Here is an 18,569-nt window from a genome sequence, read left to right on the forward strand (position 1 = left end):
CGAGTTCCTACACCTCGGACTCTGATGAAGAATTAGAGCACTAGCAGAATCAATTACATGAAGTAACCACACTAAGTTGTAACATGATGACCCAGTCAATATGTTGCATGTCGTTAGAGGTAATATTTGCCCACTTATGATGGCCTAAATGATGTAGATGTATTTTTGGATGCATTTGAGAGGGAAGTACCAGAGAAGCAGCGCTTCTAGGCTTTGGACTAGGCACTGCGCGCTACGCCCGGAAGATGGTGGGGTATGCACAAGGGTAGCTTTGACGATTGGCACGAGTGCAGGAGGATGATGAGAACACGCTTTGGGAAACCAAAGGTACGAATGACAAAAAAATATGATGGGAAGGATGATCCACGTGCACACTTGGCAAAATGGGCTCAGGCTTATGGAGCGAAGCCCCAACCGGAATGGGTGCACTTGTTTTGTCATACCTTGGATGTCATCCCGATGAACTGGTACTCGGAAATAGAGCTTCGTCATGGTACAGGTGAATGGGATATTCTACGCGAAGGCTTCATCATGACATTCAAATTTGAAGATGGGTTTGATTGTATTGACGAAGCACTACAAGAAGTGAAAGCAGCAATCTTTAGGATACCACAGCATCCTTTGGATCTGATTCAACTTGATTGGACTACTCAACTGAGCCACGCGCTGGAATGTTATAACGTGACTACTGAAGAAGAAGGTGAGGATCCGCAAAAGATTAACATTCCTGAAACAGAGGGTCACTACGAGATTGAGGGACTGTAGATTGAGAATCCTCATATAATTGCATCACTGAAAATGAAACAGATAAATATTGGTATGGAGGCACATCCCAAATTCGTGAAGATTGGAGATTTCCGGGATGACGCAACGGTGGATAAATTTGTTGAATTGCTTTGTGAATACCAGGATTTGTTCCCTACCAAGTTTATGGAGCTAAAAGGGATAATATGAGACTTGGGCATTATGAAGATCATGTTAAAACCCGATGCGAAGCCGATTAAGCAAAGACCTTATCGTCTCAATCCAAAGTATAAGGAGAAGGTCCGCTTAGAGCTAGACAAGATGCTTGTAGCAGGCATCATTGAGCCCGTAGAAGAATCTGATTGGGTAAGCCCAATGGTGGTACAGGAAAATAAGTAGAAGGATGAAATAAGGATATGTGTAGATCTCAGGAAGTTGAATGATGCTTGCATACATGATCCTTTATCGACTTCGTTCACTGATGAGGCATTGGATAATGTAGCTAGCCAAGAAGCGCACTCCTTCACCGATGGGTTCTCTGGGTACCATCAGATCAAAATTTTGCCGGAGGATAGAAGCAAGATGACCTTCTTGATTGAGTGGGGATGTTTTTATTACACTGTAATGCCTTTCACATTGAAGAATGCACTTGCGATTTTTTCGCGCACAATCATTGTTGTGTTCAAGGAATTTATTCCTAAGTTTTTGGAAGAGTACTTTGATGACTCCACTGTGTTTGGGTTGGTCAAACACCATGTCGCAAGTTTGCGCCTGATGCTAGATACTTTTCGAAGGTACCATATTGCGCTCAATTTGAAGAAATTCCTATTTTGTGTTCCTTTTGGGACTGTGTTGGGTCATGTGGTTTGTAGGTAGGGACTAATGGTAGATCCCGTGAAGATCACGGTGATACTTAACTTGGAAGCGCCGAGGAGTGTGAATTAGTTGCGCGCAACCTTAGGACATACTGGGTATTATAGGAAATTTATCAAGGGCTATGCCTAGGTCACCGTGCCTATGGAAAAGTTGTTGAAAAAGGATGTCAAGTTCTGTTGGAATGAGGACTGTAAGAAAATCTTGGATGTATTGAAAGAAATCACCACACCGATTTTAGTCTTCCTGGATTGGAAGAATGAGTTTCATGTACATGTTGACGCATCATGTATAGCGCTGGGAGAAGTGTTAACACAGGCTGGCAGAGGAGAATTGGACCATCCTATAGCGTCCACAAGTAGAAGGTTATCCAAGGTTGAGAAGAACTATTCCACCACTGAGCGCAAAGGGTTAGCCATGGTATACATGCTCTAGAAGTTTAGACACTATTTGCTGGGTGGATATTTTAAGATGTATATAGATCATTCCGCGTTGAAATACCTAGTCAATAAGCCTATGTTGGGGGGGAGAATCTGCAGGTGGTTGTTATTGTTCTAGGAGTATGATTTTGAAGTTATTGTGAAGCCTAGACAACTGAATGCACGACCAGAACATCTGTCACACATCGAAACAGGGGAAGAGACCACTAATTTGGAGGGACTACCTAACGCGCAGCTATTTGCAGTGTGTGTCACGGGTGGTCATTTTGAAGACATAATACACTTCCTAACGATAGGAACTACCCTGGAAGGTTACACCGTCCAACAAAAGAATGAGTTAGTGGTGCGCATGATAGACTTTTCTGTCATTGCTGGGCATCTGTACAAAATGGGGTCTGATGAAATATTGTGACGATATGTATTGGAGTTTGAAAGGAGCAGCATCCTCGCGAATGCTCATGGGGGCACCGTGGGAGGTCATTATGTAGGAAGAGCGACCGCGCAAAAGATTCTATGTGCAGGGTTGTGGTGGCCAACCCTCCATCAGGATTCAAAAGCTTACTGCAAGGTGTGTGATGTGTGTCAAAGGACTGGCAGGCCATCATGGAGGGATGAGCTGCCTCTGAATCCATAGATGATGTTACAACCCTTTGAGAAATGGGTGATAGATTTTGTGGGACCCATTCAACCCCAAGGGAAGAAGACGGGAGCGTGGTACATTATCACCATGACTGAGTATTTGACTCGATGGGTGGAGGCACAGCCTGTGAAGGATTGCACAGGCACGACTGCTGTGAAGTTCCTCTTTGAGTATGTACTGATGCGATTTGGGTGTCCAAAGATTTTGATGAGTGATCATGGTACGCACTTTTTGAATGAGACGATCAGTGCACTGACAGAGGAATTTCAGGTATATCACCAGAAAAGCACGCCTTATCACCAACAGGATAATGGGATGGTGGAAGCATTCAATAAGGTGCTGGAAAACGTGTTGACCAAGGTTTGCAACGCTCAATGAAGTGATTGGGACCTACGCATACCCGCAGTACTATGGGCCTATCAGACAACATATAAGAAGTTGACTGCACAGACACCCTTTAGGCTTGTATATGGCATTGAAGTAGTGATGCCCATGGGATACATTGTTCCTAGTCTGTGCATAGTGGCACTCACGGGTATGAAGGATCACAGAGACCTGGAAGAGAGGCTCGCGCAACTCACTGAAATTGAGGAAGAGAGATTTCTAGCTGGATTCCACCAACAGGTCTAAAAGCAGCGCGAAAAAGCATGGCATGATTGGCACATTAAGTTGCGCACCTTTAAGGTAAATGATCTGTTTTTTTATATGACAGTAAGTTTGATAAATTTCCAGGGAAGTTTAGAATGCACTGGTTAGGTCCCTATGTCATTAAAGAGATTACTGACGATGGAGTGGTTCAGTTGGTTAAATTGAATGGAGATCCCTTCCCAGTAAAGGTGAATGGCAACCGATTCAAGCCATACACCGGTGGTCCGACCATGTGACTATATGAGGGTAGCATAGTCTTAGTGCTCCAGGCAGCTGAAAGGAGGTGCGAGACTATAAACTACACTGCCCAGGTTGGGGAGCTACGCGATTGGAGGATTGTGCGAAGCAAGGAAGTGTCACAGGGTTCGCGACAACATGAAGGGAGATGCGCTACTCAGGGAGAAATCGCGTAGGTCAACTGAAAAGTGATCGTTAAAGTCATTGTGCATGATTGGACGGTAGAAATGTGGCCAAAGGGAGCGGGTGGCCAGCATTTAAGACGAACTTTATGGGTAAGATCCTTGGAAATCTATGACTAATCCAGCATTAATGAAGCGAATGTGGGGGGAATGGTTGGATTTGAATTCAAAATGTTCTATAAATTACAGGTGGCTACCCAGTGAAAAACACTTTCCATTTTGAGAATTGAGTTGTTGAGCTCTCAGGTGCACATGAACCGAGAATTATTCAAAGTTCTGATAGTGAGTTTGACATTTGAGAAATTACCAGAGGCGACATAGAACTGTTGAATAGCGTCATGTCGACACCTGCTGAAGTAATGGACGTTGAAGCAGTGACAGTCGAGGAGGATGTGCCAGAAGTTGTTAGTGAGGCAGAGGAAATTGCTCCAGAGGTTGCCGAGGCATTAGCTGAAGTTCCCAAATCACCATGGACACCTAGACCGAAGCTAACCCCAACCAAGGAGAGTGTGAAGGATAAAAAGGGCAAGCAACCTGCAATACCAGTGCGTGCGTCACCAAGGATAAACCCACCAAAGAACAAGCCCACCGCACAGGAAAAGGGCAAAGCCATCAATCTGGAGCCGGAGGAGGAAGAAATCGAGGACATCACGATGGATGATGAGGACTTGGGGATAGACGTGGAGGAATTTGAAGTCCAGGGTGTTGACCCTATCACTCGGTTGCCTGAGTACGTCCCTCCGCACAAGGGCAAGACCAAGGTGCAAAAGGATATTGATGAGAGCAAGGTCCCCTTACAAACCCCTATGCTTCCGGATGAGATTGTCTTTGAAGGATCGTGCTTGGGGCAGGATCCTCTGTTAAAACTAGAAGATTTGGACTTAGCTAACCATGAGAAGTTCCCACACTTAGGGACAAAGCAGCCGATGTGCCACATTATTGACACAACCACTGGGATGACCGCAGTGGAACCACGACGGTGGCTCAGAGGAGTAGACAAGGCAGGTCTGGTCAACATGTTAGGGGTGCCACACTATAACCGCACCCTGATTATAGTCTTGGCCATCAAGCAGTTGCTATTCTTGGTGGAAGATGGGTGTTTGTGGCTGGAGGAGCTAATACCCATCACCGACAGATTGATCCATAGGATCACATGGTTGCCCTACACAGGAGAAAATCTGGCCATGATGTTTGGCAGAAAAGGTGGCGAGCAAGCCCTCGCAGAGGCCATGAAGGAGAAATTTAAGCTTGTGAAGAAACCACATGGCTATGCCATCTCAAGTATCAATGACCCTGCAATCAAGGTGGCCACACATATTTTGGCAGGAAAGGTGATGAAGAAGTTTCGTGTAGATAAGGTGTCGGCACTTGTCATCGCGCTAGCAACCCAATGCATCGAAGGAGTCCAGTTCAATTGGGCGCACTATCTCTGTAGTGAGTTCCTTGCGAATTGCTGTGAGGCACAGGAGCTCAACAAGACCTTCCACTATGCGTGGCTCTTGCTGTCTATTGTGCTGGTAGCATGGGAGCTGCCGGAAGACAGTTAATTCCCCTCGGTCACGCCGGACCTACCAGAAGCCACGAAGTATGCTTCGTTGTGGGTGACCAAGGATGTGCATCACATCAAAGATAGAAAGATCTTCTGGATCTTGATGGAGATGAACATCCGCATGGCTATCAATCGCAAACCGCGGTTATCACTATTGGGTGAAACTATGTTCGTTTAATCCCGTTGTAGTACTTACCCAACTATTTAATTTGTCAATCCGAGGTCCGTAGACTTACGAGACACATGCACTATATATGCAGGACTAAAGTGGAACTAACCTAATCTAATCTAAATTACTGAAATCAAATTAAAGCATTGAAACACTAACTAGGAAAGCAGGAAATTGCATAAAGGAAAATAAATACAACATGTGAAGAAGTGAATGGCAAACAACATATGTGAGCTCAAAAATAAAACTATGTCAAATTATATTACAAGAACTAAATTACAAATCATGAAAGCATAACAATGAATCAAAGTTAATCTCCATTCTCTATTATTCATTATTCATCCCAATGAAGAGAGAGCACTCTCTTATATACATGAGGAAGATAACCTTTCCATAATTACATATCCAATATTCTCTCAAGCACTCTCAACTAGTTTCCCATTATTACAAGATATCATCGCACAAATCTCTCAAACATGATCCCACAAATCTCTCACATATCTTGGATAAGATATGCCTCCATGATTTTCTCCTTAGGATAAGATATGCCTCCATGATTTTCTCCTTAGGATAAGATACGTCTCCATGATTTTCTCCTTAGGATAATATATGTCTCCATGATTTTCTCCTTAGAAAAAGGCTTGCATAATTATCTCCTTGATATGGTGGAGGAGATATTAATTCTTCACATATTTCCTACACATCACAAAACTCACATATTCTTGAGATAAAAATATGTACATTTTCTAATAATTAATCATAAATTTACTTATAATACAAAAATGAATAAAATGGAAAATAAGAAGGTGAAACCCAAATGTATGTATGAAAATGATATGATAAAAGGTTAATGGAATGATGAAATGTAAGGAATAGTGAAGAAAAAGGTGGATGAAAATATGACATTTCTGAGTCCCAACATCCTCCCCAACTGAACTTGTTGCATGTCCTCATGCAACCATGCATGGGTATCTTTTAAGAACATTTGGCATATTGAACTTTGGCTTTACATGATGATGTCTTAAATGTTTCCAGGATATGTGAGAGACATTAGTAACAATTTACATTTTCTTATGGTTGGTTCTTGTGTGACAACCATGAATACAAAGAATGTTGGTTCTTGTGTTAACAACATTCATTTCATTTTCTGTTATCTTTTCTTCAATAATGCAAACACTCACTGGAAATCATAATGTGCATAAGAAAGCCCTTTTGTAATATTAATGAAGCATGCCAATATTGCGTATGAAGCAAAGTGCAACAAAGTATCATTGGAAACTAAATGTTGGTGAATGGTAAATGGAGTGATAGTGGTGAAGAAATGAAATCATGGAAGTGAATATGTAGTGAATGTAGTTCTCCCCCCCTCAACTGAATTGGTTGCATGTCCTCATGCAACCTGACATGGCTCATGAAAGGAAATGTAGCATGGTGAGGGAATTTTCCAAAATATTCACGTTAGCATATAAGGAATTGCATGATTAAAGATTAGAAAACAACATACCTCTACTTACCCAAGAATGAAGAATTATGCAATATGAATGTAACTGCTGCTGCTGCTGGATCAGGAAAATGTGACTGATGTAACCAGATCCTGGGGAATGAAGGAATCTGAACTGCTGATGCTGAATCATGGAAAAGATAAATGCTTAAAGTGGTACTGTGGTACTCTCATAGATCAGAATGCATGCTGTTGTAACTGCTGAGGGAGTCATGAAAAAGTGTATAGTCTTCACCCGCTACAAACCCGATGGTACAATTCTAAACATGCGAATGAATGTGTCGATGTCGAGCATGAATAGAAGTCATTGGATTACCGGCCATCGATGTATGCCGTTAACCAACGCAAGGCAACTCATCATTGATGTCAATAAGTGCCAAGGTACCGAAGTACATCTTGCGAAGTTCGAATGGATGTGTCGAGGTCGAGCCACTTGCAAGATCTGAAGGTCAAGGGACATTGATGTATTCCCATGATCGCCAGCGAGAGAACTTGCCATTAAGTCATGCAAGCCTCTAGGTACTCAAAATAAACTCTAGTCTATTTCCCAGAAAAGGTGCTGATGTCGATGGGGCAAGACTTGTTGAAAGGTGGGCCTTAAGGAATCCCACATCAGTCAACGCGAGTTTGTACAAAAAGATTTGGTAGGACTATAAATGGAAAGAACCCACGGACAAGCAGTGTGGATCAGCATGGATAGGAAATCAAGGCAATGTAATCATGGAAAGGGAATGAGTTTTATTCAGAAGGCAAACTAGAAGGCAAAAATAAACTGAAAAGGATAAAGGGATGTATGCGATTCAAAAAAATAGGCGTGCATGAAGTCGTGAAAGATAAGGAAATGGAAGATGGGCTGCAACACAAGGATGGTCTAGGCGTTTGGAAGGAAAAAGGGGAGTAACCATGATGCAAAAAGGTGTGTAGTGGAAAATTTCATGATATGTGCAGTGAAGAATTAGTTCCTTCAAGCGTCCAATGATGCATGTTTCATTGTGATTTCGAAAAATCACTTTGCATACTCTGAAAAACTTAGCACCAATCCTGCATAAAAATTGTCATCTTTGTGTGCCATCTCCATCGATCATTCCTATATGAAGTGACTCAAAAACAAATTAGCGCATTTTCAAGAATTTACAAAATGTCCATTTTTTTAATTATTTTCCGAAATAACTCTAATTGTGGATGAAAAAGGTGTCGCATCGTAATGTTGAGCTTTCTGCATAAGCTTCTCGTTGTCCTACACATAACACCAATCTCATTTCACTTGTTAGTATATCTAACTTTTGCCCATAAATTCACAAAAAAATCCAACATACTTTGATTCCCTCCCCAACTAGAAATATTGCATGTCCCCATGCAATGTATTCATTGATTGTGCAATACTTGTTCAAAATGTTTTTATTGGTTTGCAGGAAAATTGATTGAAAACATTTGAAAAGGCGTTGTATTTGGTAGGGAACAAGTAGTGAGTTTATGAATGAGGGCAATTTTTTTTTTTTTATTTATTTTTTGTTAGTCCACATTAAAAGGATTTAAATAATATTTTTGTAAGTAAATTGAGTTCCAACGTAATGTCTCCAAATAAATTCAAAAACAGAATATGGAACCAAATTCTGATTTTACTGTTGAAATTTATTCCCTTGATACATAAACAAGCCACGAGATCGAAATACCATTAAAGAATTCTGGACAACCAATTCATCATTTAATGTTTCCTTCCAACATAAAGTGTCCAGATAAACCAAATTTCCGACAAGAAATACCTCTGGACTCTTATTTTGTTGTTCATCACATCCACTAATGATTCAAAGCAAAGCCAATAAAGACAGATTGACCATAATCAACCAGATGTTGTTTTCTTTTGCTAGAATACCACTGCAAAAATTGGAACACCAACACCAATACTAAAACAGGTCCACACAGCTATACCCATCTTCAGCTTTTGATGCTTCATCCTGTCCAGGTTATACATGTGCTCTGCATGAATATAAAACGGCTCTGAATGCTCACCATGTTCTGCCATTTTCTTTCATCCTGTCGAATGTACCGATCGGGAAACTGGACGGCGAATAGCGGTATCAGAAGGTTGAAACCTCTCCTCCTGTCGCCATACCTGAAACAGAGCTTTAATAAGTGATTCAGTGAATCTTTTTGAACTCACAAAAATCGTTAATGGCCTCACTGTTAGGATTTAGGGGTTATGGGATCATAGGGAGCAGAAAGAATCCCTCCATTCAGCGCTGGCTATCGGGAGTTAGTTGCTGAAATCTGGCTAAACTGCCGCCTCCATTCTTGGATTAACAACTGCAAAATCAAATTGTTATCTCCTCCTATGGGTATTTTGTAATTATCAATGACAAAAATAGCAATTTAGCTGCAGTTTGGATGGGGTAAATGCACACATCGAAGTCATGCAAATGAAGTCAGGGCTGGCCATGCGGGCCTTTCGTTCTCATTTTTGGGAATTAAACTAGATGCGTTTAAGCTCAGTAATTGGACCACAATCATGTCATAAGAGGAAGATGAAGAGACGCTGCTGGAGAAATTTGAATGCTAATTGCCAGGATTCCCAGCGGATGACGACGACGAAGCCGGAGATTGCTATTCTCCTCGAAGTAGAAGGGGTTCTTGCTGATGTGAACCGCTCCAGCAATCGTCATGCCTTCAATGTAGCTTTTCAGAAATTAGGATTAGATTGTGCAAATTGGACAAAGCCAGTTTATATGGATCTAGTCAGGAAAGGAGGGGGAGATGAGAAAAGGATGCTGGTTTTATTTTTTGAGAGGATTGGGTGGCCAACATTATTGCCAACTAATGAGAAAGAACCATTTTTGAAAAACGTTATACGGGAAAAGCATCGTGCACTACGGGATTATGTTACAACTGGCAATCTAGCTTTGTGTGCTGGAATTATGAAGTTTTTAGATGATGCACTTGGGGCTGGAATACCGCTTGTAATATTAGCTTCCTATAGTAGGAATGGAGAAGATGTTGCCAGGTGTATAGCGGAAAAGTTGGGCTCAGAAAGAATGAATAAAATTAAAATAGTGGGTCAATCAGAGGTTGAAAACAGTTTTTATGGACAATTAGTGCTGGGAAAAGGAGTTTCTACTAGTCTTGATGAACATTTAGCTAATGAGGAAACGAAAGTTGTTGCTGCTGAGAAGCAAAGAGTAGCAAAGGAGGTGAACTTTGAGTTAGCTGCTGCCAAATGGAAGGTTCCTTTTGATAGACAGAAGGCCGTTAAGCTCAGTGGCATGTCAGAGAAGGCCTACACAAGATCCTTGAATGCGATGCAGAATGCTCTCGGTGTCAGACCAAAGCTAGACATAAGAGAACTGGTAATCCAATTTGGGTGTCTTAGATTAATTGGGTCTGCCCAAAGAGCATTGTCTTTATACAAGGATAGATTTGTAGCTGCATTGCCTGAGTCTCGGTTGAGTCTCGACGTTCAAGTGCTGATTTTAGTCGTCCTGTATCAGTGTAGCTCAATCAAAACAGCAGCTAAACCAGAGTTTATAACGTTAATAACTCTCCTAAGTCACCACATCAGAATGAAAACTTCAGGGTTCCCTAATGATAATATACGTAGGTTTTTAAGGCATTTGGAGGCCATCTGGAGATCTTGATCGTGAAATTGATCAGTGCATCGAGAGAGATTCAGCTGCTTAACATGTTTGAAGCGAGGAAGAAGAGAAGGGAGGAGTACAGGCGACCTGATTGTCAACCTCTGGGCTAATGATGTCGGCACCTCGTTCCAGTCTTTGCAGACCATGGAAGCCGAGAGCTGGTCCTGGGAGCATTCAATCCGCATTAACATGAGGGACAGCATTCCTTTGTCCCTGAGCGCGATCTCCATGCTGCTCTGTCTCGTCCGGAAAAATCAGACAACGTTGCTCCCGTGGGTAGGTCAAAACTCAGATACTCAGACACTGAACAGGGCTCGGTTTATCAGCGACTCAGCGTGGATTTGTTTGATGTTTTGTATATACAATGAATGATGCAGAGTTGTTTTTGATTTCGCTGGGTTTTTTTGTTTTTTTTTTGTTTTTTTTTTTTTTTTTTTTAAATTATGTTTTGTGTTGTTTTGTTTTTATGAATGCGCTGGTTGGTTTTGTTTCTTTTTTTTATTAAAAGTCTAAAAAATGGAATTAATCCTATCTTTGAAAAACAAAAATGGTAATCCTATCTTTAAAAACAAAAAAATGGTTAGTTGTTAAAATTAATTAATTTTTTTTTTTTTTTAATCAATGAAAAACTAAAGTTGAGAAAGAAACTAAACTTTTTCTTAATTTTTTTTTTTAACAAATGGACATAATAATTTTCATATCGAAAGATGTTTGTGCTGAAGCATATTGCAAAACATGAATTTATTCTTGAAATTAGTCTATATCATCCTTATTTTCTGATCCTCGAGATCGTACAAAGACGCAGGAGGAGAGCATACTTATGAAAGCAAATGCTGAAACCTATTTTCTGATCCTCGAGATCGTACAAAGACGCAGGAGGAGAGCATACTTATTCTAGGTAAAAGCAGAACTGAAAATGAAAGCAAAAGCTAAATCTGAAAGCCTACCTACTCTATACTAATTAGAATTTACAAATTAGTTACGTGTAGTTAAACTTCCAATGAAGCCATTCACGTAGCAGTGACAACAATAGATTCAGTAGCAAGTTTTCAAATGATGGATGAAAATATTTGACAGTGAATGAGTCTAGTTGCTGTAACTGCAAATCAACTAAAAAATAAAAAGATGAATCTAATCTAATACTTACCTGGAACCATTGGTCGATAAAGCTTTGATAAGCACAGTTACTCTCACTCAGATCATGTTGTAACTCATGTTCTTCTTCTCCGATCTGCTGCTCTTCTTCCTCGATCTCCTGTTCGAATGGTTGTTCGCCATCAGATACGCAGGATTCTTCAGATGTTGAATCTTCATTTATTTCTTGGGGAGTAGTTGAACTTTCAATTTTTGTCAAGATCTCCTTTTCCAGGGAAGAGGAGATTCCGACTTCTGCAAGGATCTGAGTGAGTAGTTCCAAGCTGACACTCATTATAAAACCATGTTGAAAGAGAAAAGCAAATAAAAATCAGCACACTAAAAATTGAATTAAAAACAAAAGGACCACAAAAATAATCTTGAATTCAATACTCAATTAAACCCTCTTACAAGGACTGCTCATTAATTGAGTAATCAAATGCTTCAATTATAACCATGAACCATGAATTCATCAAACACTCTTCACAGTTGAGAAAATCAAACACACTTGCAGAAATTAAAATTCACACTTGCATAAATGTAAACACACCCTACATGCCCTGATCCATAAGAGGTCGAGCCCATTACGGTATCTCGAATGCGATGCGTAGGCTGTTCCCCACGTCTTACCGCCTTAACACCTCGGAGTTAGGAACATGTCTAAACACACTTGCATAAAAAATCAAACTAAACTTCAATCCATCGTGCCTCCCCGGCAACGGCGCCAAAATGTTGGGTGAAACTATGTTCGTTTAATCCCGTTGTAGTACTTACCCAACTATTTAATTTGTCAATCCGAGGTCCGTAGACTTACGAGACACATGCACTATATATGCAGGACTGAAGTGGAACTAATCTAATCTAATCTAAATTACTGAAATCAAATTAAAGCATTGAAACACTAACTAGGAAAGCAGGAAATTGCATAAAGGAAAATAAATACAACATGTGAAGAAGTGAATGGCAAACAACATATGTGAGCTCAAAAATAAAACTATGTCAAATTATATTACAAGAACTAAATTACAAATCATGAAAGCATAACAATGAATCAAAGTTAATCTCCATTCTCTATTATTCATTGTTCATCCCAATGAAGAGAGAGCACTCTCTTATATACATGAGGAAGATAACCTTTCGATAATTACATATCCAATATTCTCTCAAGCACTCTCAACTAGTTTCCCATTATTACAAGATATCATCGCACAAATCTCTCAAACATGATCCCACAAATCTCTCACATATCTTGGATAAGATATGCCTCCATGATTTTCTCCTTAGGATAAGATATGCCTCCATGATTTTCTCCTTAGGATAAGATATGTCTCCATGATTTTCTCCTTAGGATAAGATATGTCTCCATGATTTTCTCCTTAGAAAAAGGCTTGCATAATTATCTCCTTGATATGGTGGAGGAGATATTAATTCTTCACATATTTCCTACACATCACAAAACTCACATATTCTTGAGATAAAAATATGTACATTTTCTAATAATTAATCATAAATTCACTTATAATACAAAAATGAATAAAATGGAAAATAAGAAGGTGAAACCCAAATGTATGTATGAAAATGATATGATAAAAGGTTAATGGAATGATGAAATGTAAGGAATAGTGAAGAAAAAGGTGGATGAAAATATGACATTTCTGAGTCCCAACAATCACCTACTGTGTTTTCCAACCTGCAAGGGTACGCGAAGTTCAAGGAAGACTTTCACCATGTTGAGATTGCAACAAGATGATGGAGCTTAGTGAAAAGAGTCGCCTTCACTAAGTGGGCCCGCAGGCAAATTATGGCGCAAGTTCTATTTTTGATCACAGTGTGGATGATCACAGTGTGGGTGACCACAGTGTGAGTGATCACAGTGTGAGTGATCACAGTGTGGGTGACCACAGTGTGGGTGATCATAGTATGAGTGATCAAAGTCTATTTTTAGACTGGCTGTCAAAAATAGAAAAGTCAAATATTATTGTCTCATAATAATATTTGGACTATAAACTTGATCTTGTTCTCTTGGAGCACTTCGGGATGAGCTACGGATGTGGTACATGCAGATCCCAGAAGGAAATACGTGGTTACCTATGGGATGACTAATATTTGCATGCAGGACTTCAGTTAGAACTCAAGTGAGTTGAGTTTAGTGGACTGGAGGTGCAGTTGATGGAGTTGTTTTCAGTTTAGCTTTGTTAAACTGGTTGTATTTAGTCTAACTGGCAAATAGACTAGAGATGAGTTGGGTGAATTAGTTATTAATTAATTCACAAGTTATTAACTCATAATGCAACTATAGAATACATCAGTTAACTCAGTTGCATGTCAGTGCATGTTCAGTTCAGCAGGGACAGGTGTTAGAGGATCAGATTGCTATCAGTTGTGACTATAGTTGTGCATGATGATTTGCACAATCAGAGGGATTGAGTATGCCAATGAATTGGCCAATATCAAGAATTGTAGCTTGTGCTCACGTCCAACATAGTGTGAGTGATTCTTTGGAGGTGAAATACGAGTTTGGTAAACCATTCTCATTCATTCTTGAGCAGGTATTGAGCAGTGGAGGCAGGCAAGTAATGGAATAGATTTGGAGATCAGATCTTAGTTGTATTGTGTGTAACAGGTGGAGCTGGTACTGGATTGCTTGTGATAAGCATTGTACTTTGTAATGTTACATGGTCTCAATCATTAATATACAGATAGTGTGGGGTTTTTAGTGAGATGCTTTCCCCAGGTTACATATTGTGTTAATGTGTGAATGCTCTTGATGTTTTATTGTTATTAATGCTGCTATATTGATGATCAATGTAGAGGAGCTTATGTATTGTGTATGTATTCCGCAATAGTACATGATCAGGATAATCTCTGTTGAATATGTGTTAAATTATTCAAAATTTCTACATGGTATCGGAGCTGTTGATCATCAGATCTACTATTCAGGAAGTGTTTACATTCTATTTCTTCAGGCAGAGTCTGTAATCAGGCCAGGTAGCCTCTGGATTCATCCTTCCCTTGGAAGGTGAGATATCCGGTGAATGCCCATATAGTCAATCTCTGTATGAGAAAGATTTTGTTCTCACGAATCTTAGATCCGAGGCGGTTGAGTTGGTTGCTCGTGGAATTCGAATTTGCAGCAGTGTTTTCTTGGTGACAACGCAGCAATGTCTTTCAACGGATTGTGATTGGAGTATTCTCTTGAGGGCAGCTCAAACTATATTGCATGGAGGGACAGGATGGAGGCAGTATTGGATGATAACGGGCTGAAGGAGTTCATAGATACGGATATCCCAAAGCCTACTGATGCTGCTGAGGCGGAAGTTTGGCAAAAGAAGACCGCAAAATGTCGAAGGATTCTGTTGGAGGGCGTGAAGGATCACATTGTGTCCAGCCTCCATGGAAAGGCTACTCCATATTTGATGTGGAAATCATTAACAGAATTATTCCAAAGCAAGAGCGATCAGAGGAAGCTGGCGTTCAAAGATAAACTCAGAAACATCAAATGCGAGAAGGGTGACAGTATTCCCAAGTATCTCATGAAGTTCACTCAGTGTCGAGATGAGTTGGGAAGTGTGGGGGTTACTGTCGATGATGAGGACTTGGTGAGCTTGGCTCTCCTTGGTCTTCCGAAGAGTTGGCATTCCTATCAGGACTCTATCAATGGTCGAGAGAAATTGCCAGGATGGGAAAGACTATGGTCAGATCTTGTGCAGGAGGAGATCAGGCGGAGTACCAGGGACGGATCTTCGTCAAAGGGAGCTGATGAAGAGAATTGTGCTTTGGCTGCCAAAGCAAAGAAAGGGAAGAGCAAGAAAGCTTCTCAGTCTGGTGCGAAAGGCAAGAAGCAGGATATGTCCAAGGTGAAGTGTTTTCACTGTCACCAGCATGGACACTATGCCACTAATTGTCCGCAGAAAAAGAAGAACAAGCAGGCTACTGGATCTTCAGCAGGAGAGGCTCTAGCCTCACAGTTTGAGCTTGATTTTTCATTGATCGCATGCTTGGTTTCAAGTGTGATGGGATCAGTGTGGTTCTTGGACAGTGGTGCGTCTTTTCACATGACGGGAGATAGCGATTTGTTCTCTGATCTGGAGGACAAAGATCTTGGAGTGCACATCGAGATGGGCAATGATGGTAGATATAGTGCGACCAGTATCGATACCATTTCCTTTGAGAGGGAGTCTGGTAAACCCTTCGTATTGAAGGAAGTCATGCATGTTCCAGGATTGACGAAGAATCTCATCTCAGTGGCGATGTTAGAAGACAAGGGGTATGATGTTGTTTTCAGCGAGGGAAAGGCTTTCCTGTGCAGCAAGACAACTAGTGAGACCCGAAAGATAGGGGTTCGAGTGAGGAACCTTTATCAGTTGCATGTAGATAGATGCGCAGCAATGGCAGGCAAGGCAGAAGGATTGGTGAGCCGGGATGATGGCGAGTTGTGGCACAGGAGATTGGATCACCTTCACCATGGAGCCTTGAAGATACTGCAGCAGATCACTACAGGGCATCCTAAAGGCACACTTGCGCAGTCAGATCAGTGTAAGGGGTGTACTTTGGGGAAGTTTGTGAAAGCCACCTTTCACGAGAAGGATAGTCGCGCCACGACAATCCTTGAGAGAATTCACACAGACGTGTGTGGACCTTTCTCAGTTGCTTCGACAGCAAAACACAGGTATTATGTGATTTTTGTTGATGATTTCTCTCGTAAGTGCTGGATCTTCTTCATGCAGAAGAAGAGCGAGACATATTCAAAGTTCTGTGAATTCAAAGCACTGGTCGAGAAGGAGCCGGGGAAGAAGGTGAAGGCTCTTAGGAGCGATAATGGTGGTGAATACATCTCGGACGAGTTCTAGGATTTTTGCAAGGCAGAAGGTATTCGTAGAGAGCTCATAGCTCCCCATAACCCACAGCAAAACGGGGTAGCTGAGCGGAAGAACAGAACGATTGTGGGTGCTGCACGGGCAATGTTGCATGATCAGGGCCTACCCCTTCACTTGTGGGTGGAAGCATGCAATACAGCAGTTTATGTGCAGAACCGTTGTCCTCATAGGATACTTGGCATGAGTACACCTAAGGAGACTTATTCTGGTAAGAAGCCTGATCTTTCTCATTTGAGGATTTTTGGTGCTAACGTTTACATGCATGTGACGAAGGATGCCAAGAAGAAGTTGGAGCCGACCGCAAAGGTTGGGATATTTGTGGGGTACACTGATACGCCCCAAAACTATCGTGTGTATTTGCCAGACAGTGGTAAAACTGTTGTGCAACGGGATATAAAATTTCAGGAGGAGAAAGCCATGAAGTGTTCGCTTGAGAGGGAGCTACACTTGCATGCAGATGAGGAGCTATTAGTTCCTAAGGATAAGCTTCAGGACGTGGATCAGCCACAGGACGAGGTTCATGGAGTGGAAGAGACCACTCATGCAGCGCCAACCATCAGAGGGCGAAAGCGCTTGACAGAAGCTGAGCGACTGGCTCAAGATGCAGAGAAAGTTGTAGGACCACCTTCAGCCCAACGCAGGCAGAGACAGTCACCTGATTGGTACACTGGATACATGGCTCTTATGAGCAAGTGTGTTGTAACTGAGCCATCCTCTTTCGAGGAAGTTGTGGAGGATCCCGCATGGGTAGACGCCATGGTGGAAGAGTATGATTCTATTGTCAGAAACAGTGCATGGGAGATTGTTCCTAGACCGGAAGGGAAATCAGTGGTGGGTTCGAGATGGATCTACAAGGTCAAGCAGGCAGCTGACAGGAGTGTGGAGAAGTACAAGGTAAGATTTGTTGCCCGAGGCTTCTCACAGATAGAGGGGATCAATTATGAGGAGACCTTTGCACCTGTCGCAAGGTATTCTTCCATACAGACAATTCTTGCTCTCTCAGCGCAGATGGGATGGCACATTCATCAGATGGATGTGAAGACTGCGTTCCTCAATGGAGTCATTGAGGAGGAGTTTTACATTGAGCAACCCGAAGGCTTTGAAGTCTTCAACAGTGAGTCGCATGTGTGCAGGCTCAAGAGAGCGCTGTATGGGTTGAAGCAAGCACCACGTGCTTGGTACACATGGATAGACAGCTATTTCACAGGACTTGGATTCTCCAAGAGTGAGGCGGATCCTAACCTATACCAGATTGTGGTGGAGGGTAAGATGCTTATCATTTTACTGTATGTTGATGATTTGATTCTAACGGGTGATGAGCTGTTGATACTGTCATGCAAGAAGGATCTTGCTACAGAGTTTGAGATGAAGGACTTGGGCCTCCTTCACTATTTCCTAGGATTGGAAATATGGCAGCGCAGTGGTGGACTGTTTGTTTCTCAGGGCAAGTATGCTCGGGAGATACTGGAGAAGTTCAACATGCATGGCTGCAAGCTTGTTGATACTCCTCTTCCTGGAGGTTGGAGGAAGGAGGATGCCACTTCGGGAGAAGAAGTGGATGCCACTGTTTATCGACAGTTGGTGGGGTCGCTGATGTATTTGGTCAATACACGACCTGATATATGCTATGCAGTTAACCAACTTTCACAAGCTATGGTTAAGCCTACCAAGCTCTTTTGGAAGGCGGGCAAGCATGTATTGCGCTACTTGAGAGGCACATCAGGATATGGTCTGTGGTACAGACAGGAGGATGAGGTGAAGCTATGTGGCTTCACGGATGCAGATTGGGCAGGGAGCCCAACGGACAAAATGAGCACATCAGGAGGGGTCTTCAGTATTGGATCGACAGCAGTTTCTTGGTACAGCAGGAAGCAGAGATCCGTGGCACTCAGTTCAGCGGAGGCTGAGTATATGGCAGCAAGTTTGGCTGCATGCGAGGCTATATG

At 41.8% G+C, this 18,569-nt stretch overlaps 1 protein-coding gene across 1 annotated transcript; it reads left to right on the forward strand.

The window, feature by feature from the left end:
* Window positions 1–9,412: 9,412 nt before the first annotated feature.
* LOC149232159 (uncharacterized) lies at window positions 9,413–10,612 on the forward strand. The gene has a single exon (XM_089381846.1). The coding sequence runs from the start codon at window positions 9,458–9,460 to the stop codon at window positions 10,610–10,612; it is 1,155 nt and encodes a 384-aa protein (XP_089237972.1). The 5' UTR covers window positions 9,413–9,457.
* The last annotated feature ends 7,957 nt before the right edge of the window (window positions 10,613–18,569 follow it).

This window comes from Pinus tabuliformis, chromosome J (genome assembly GCF_031772625.1).
Source record: "Pinus tabuliformis cultivar Carrire ecotype Pingquan chromosome J, CPIR1, whole genome shotgun sequence".
In the NCBI taxonomy this organism is placed as follows: Eukaryota; Viridiplantae; Streptophyta; class Pinopsida; order Pinales; family Pinaceae; genus Pinus; species Pinus tabuliformis.

Coding starts and splice junctions, on each gene's coding strand:
- LOC149232159 (XM_089381846.1), top strand. CDS start 9,458: ATGCGTTTAAGCTCAGTAATTGGACCACAATCATGTCATAAGAGGAAG.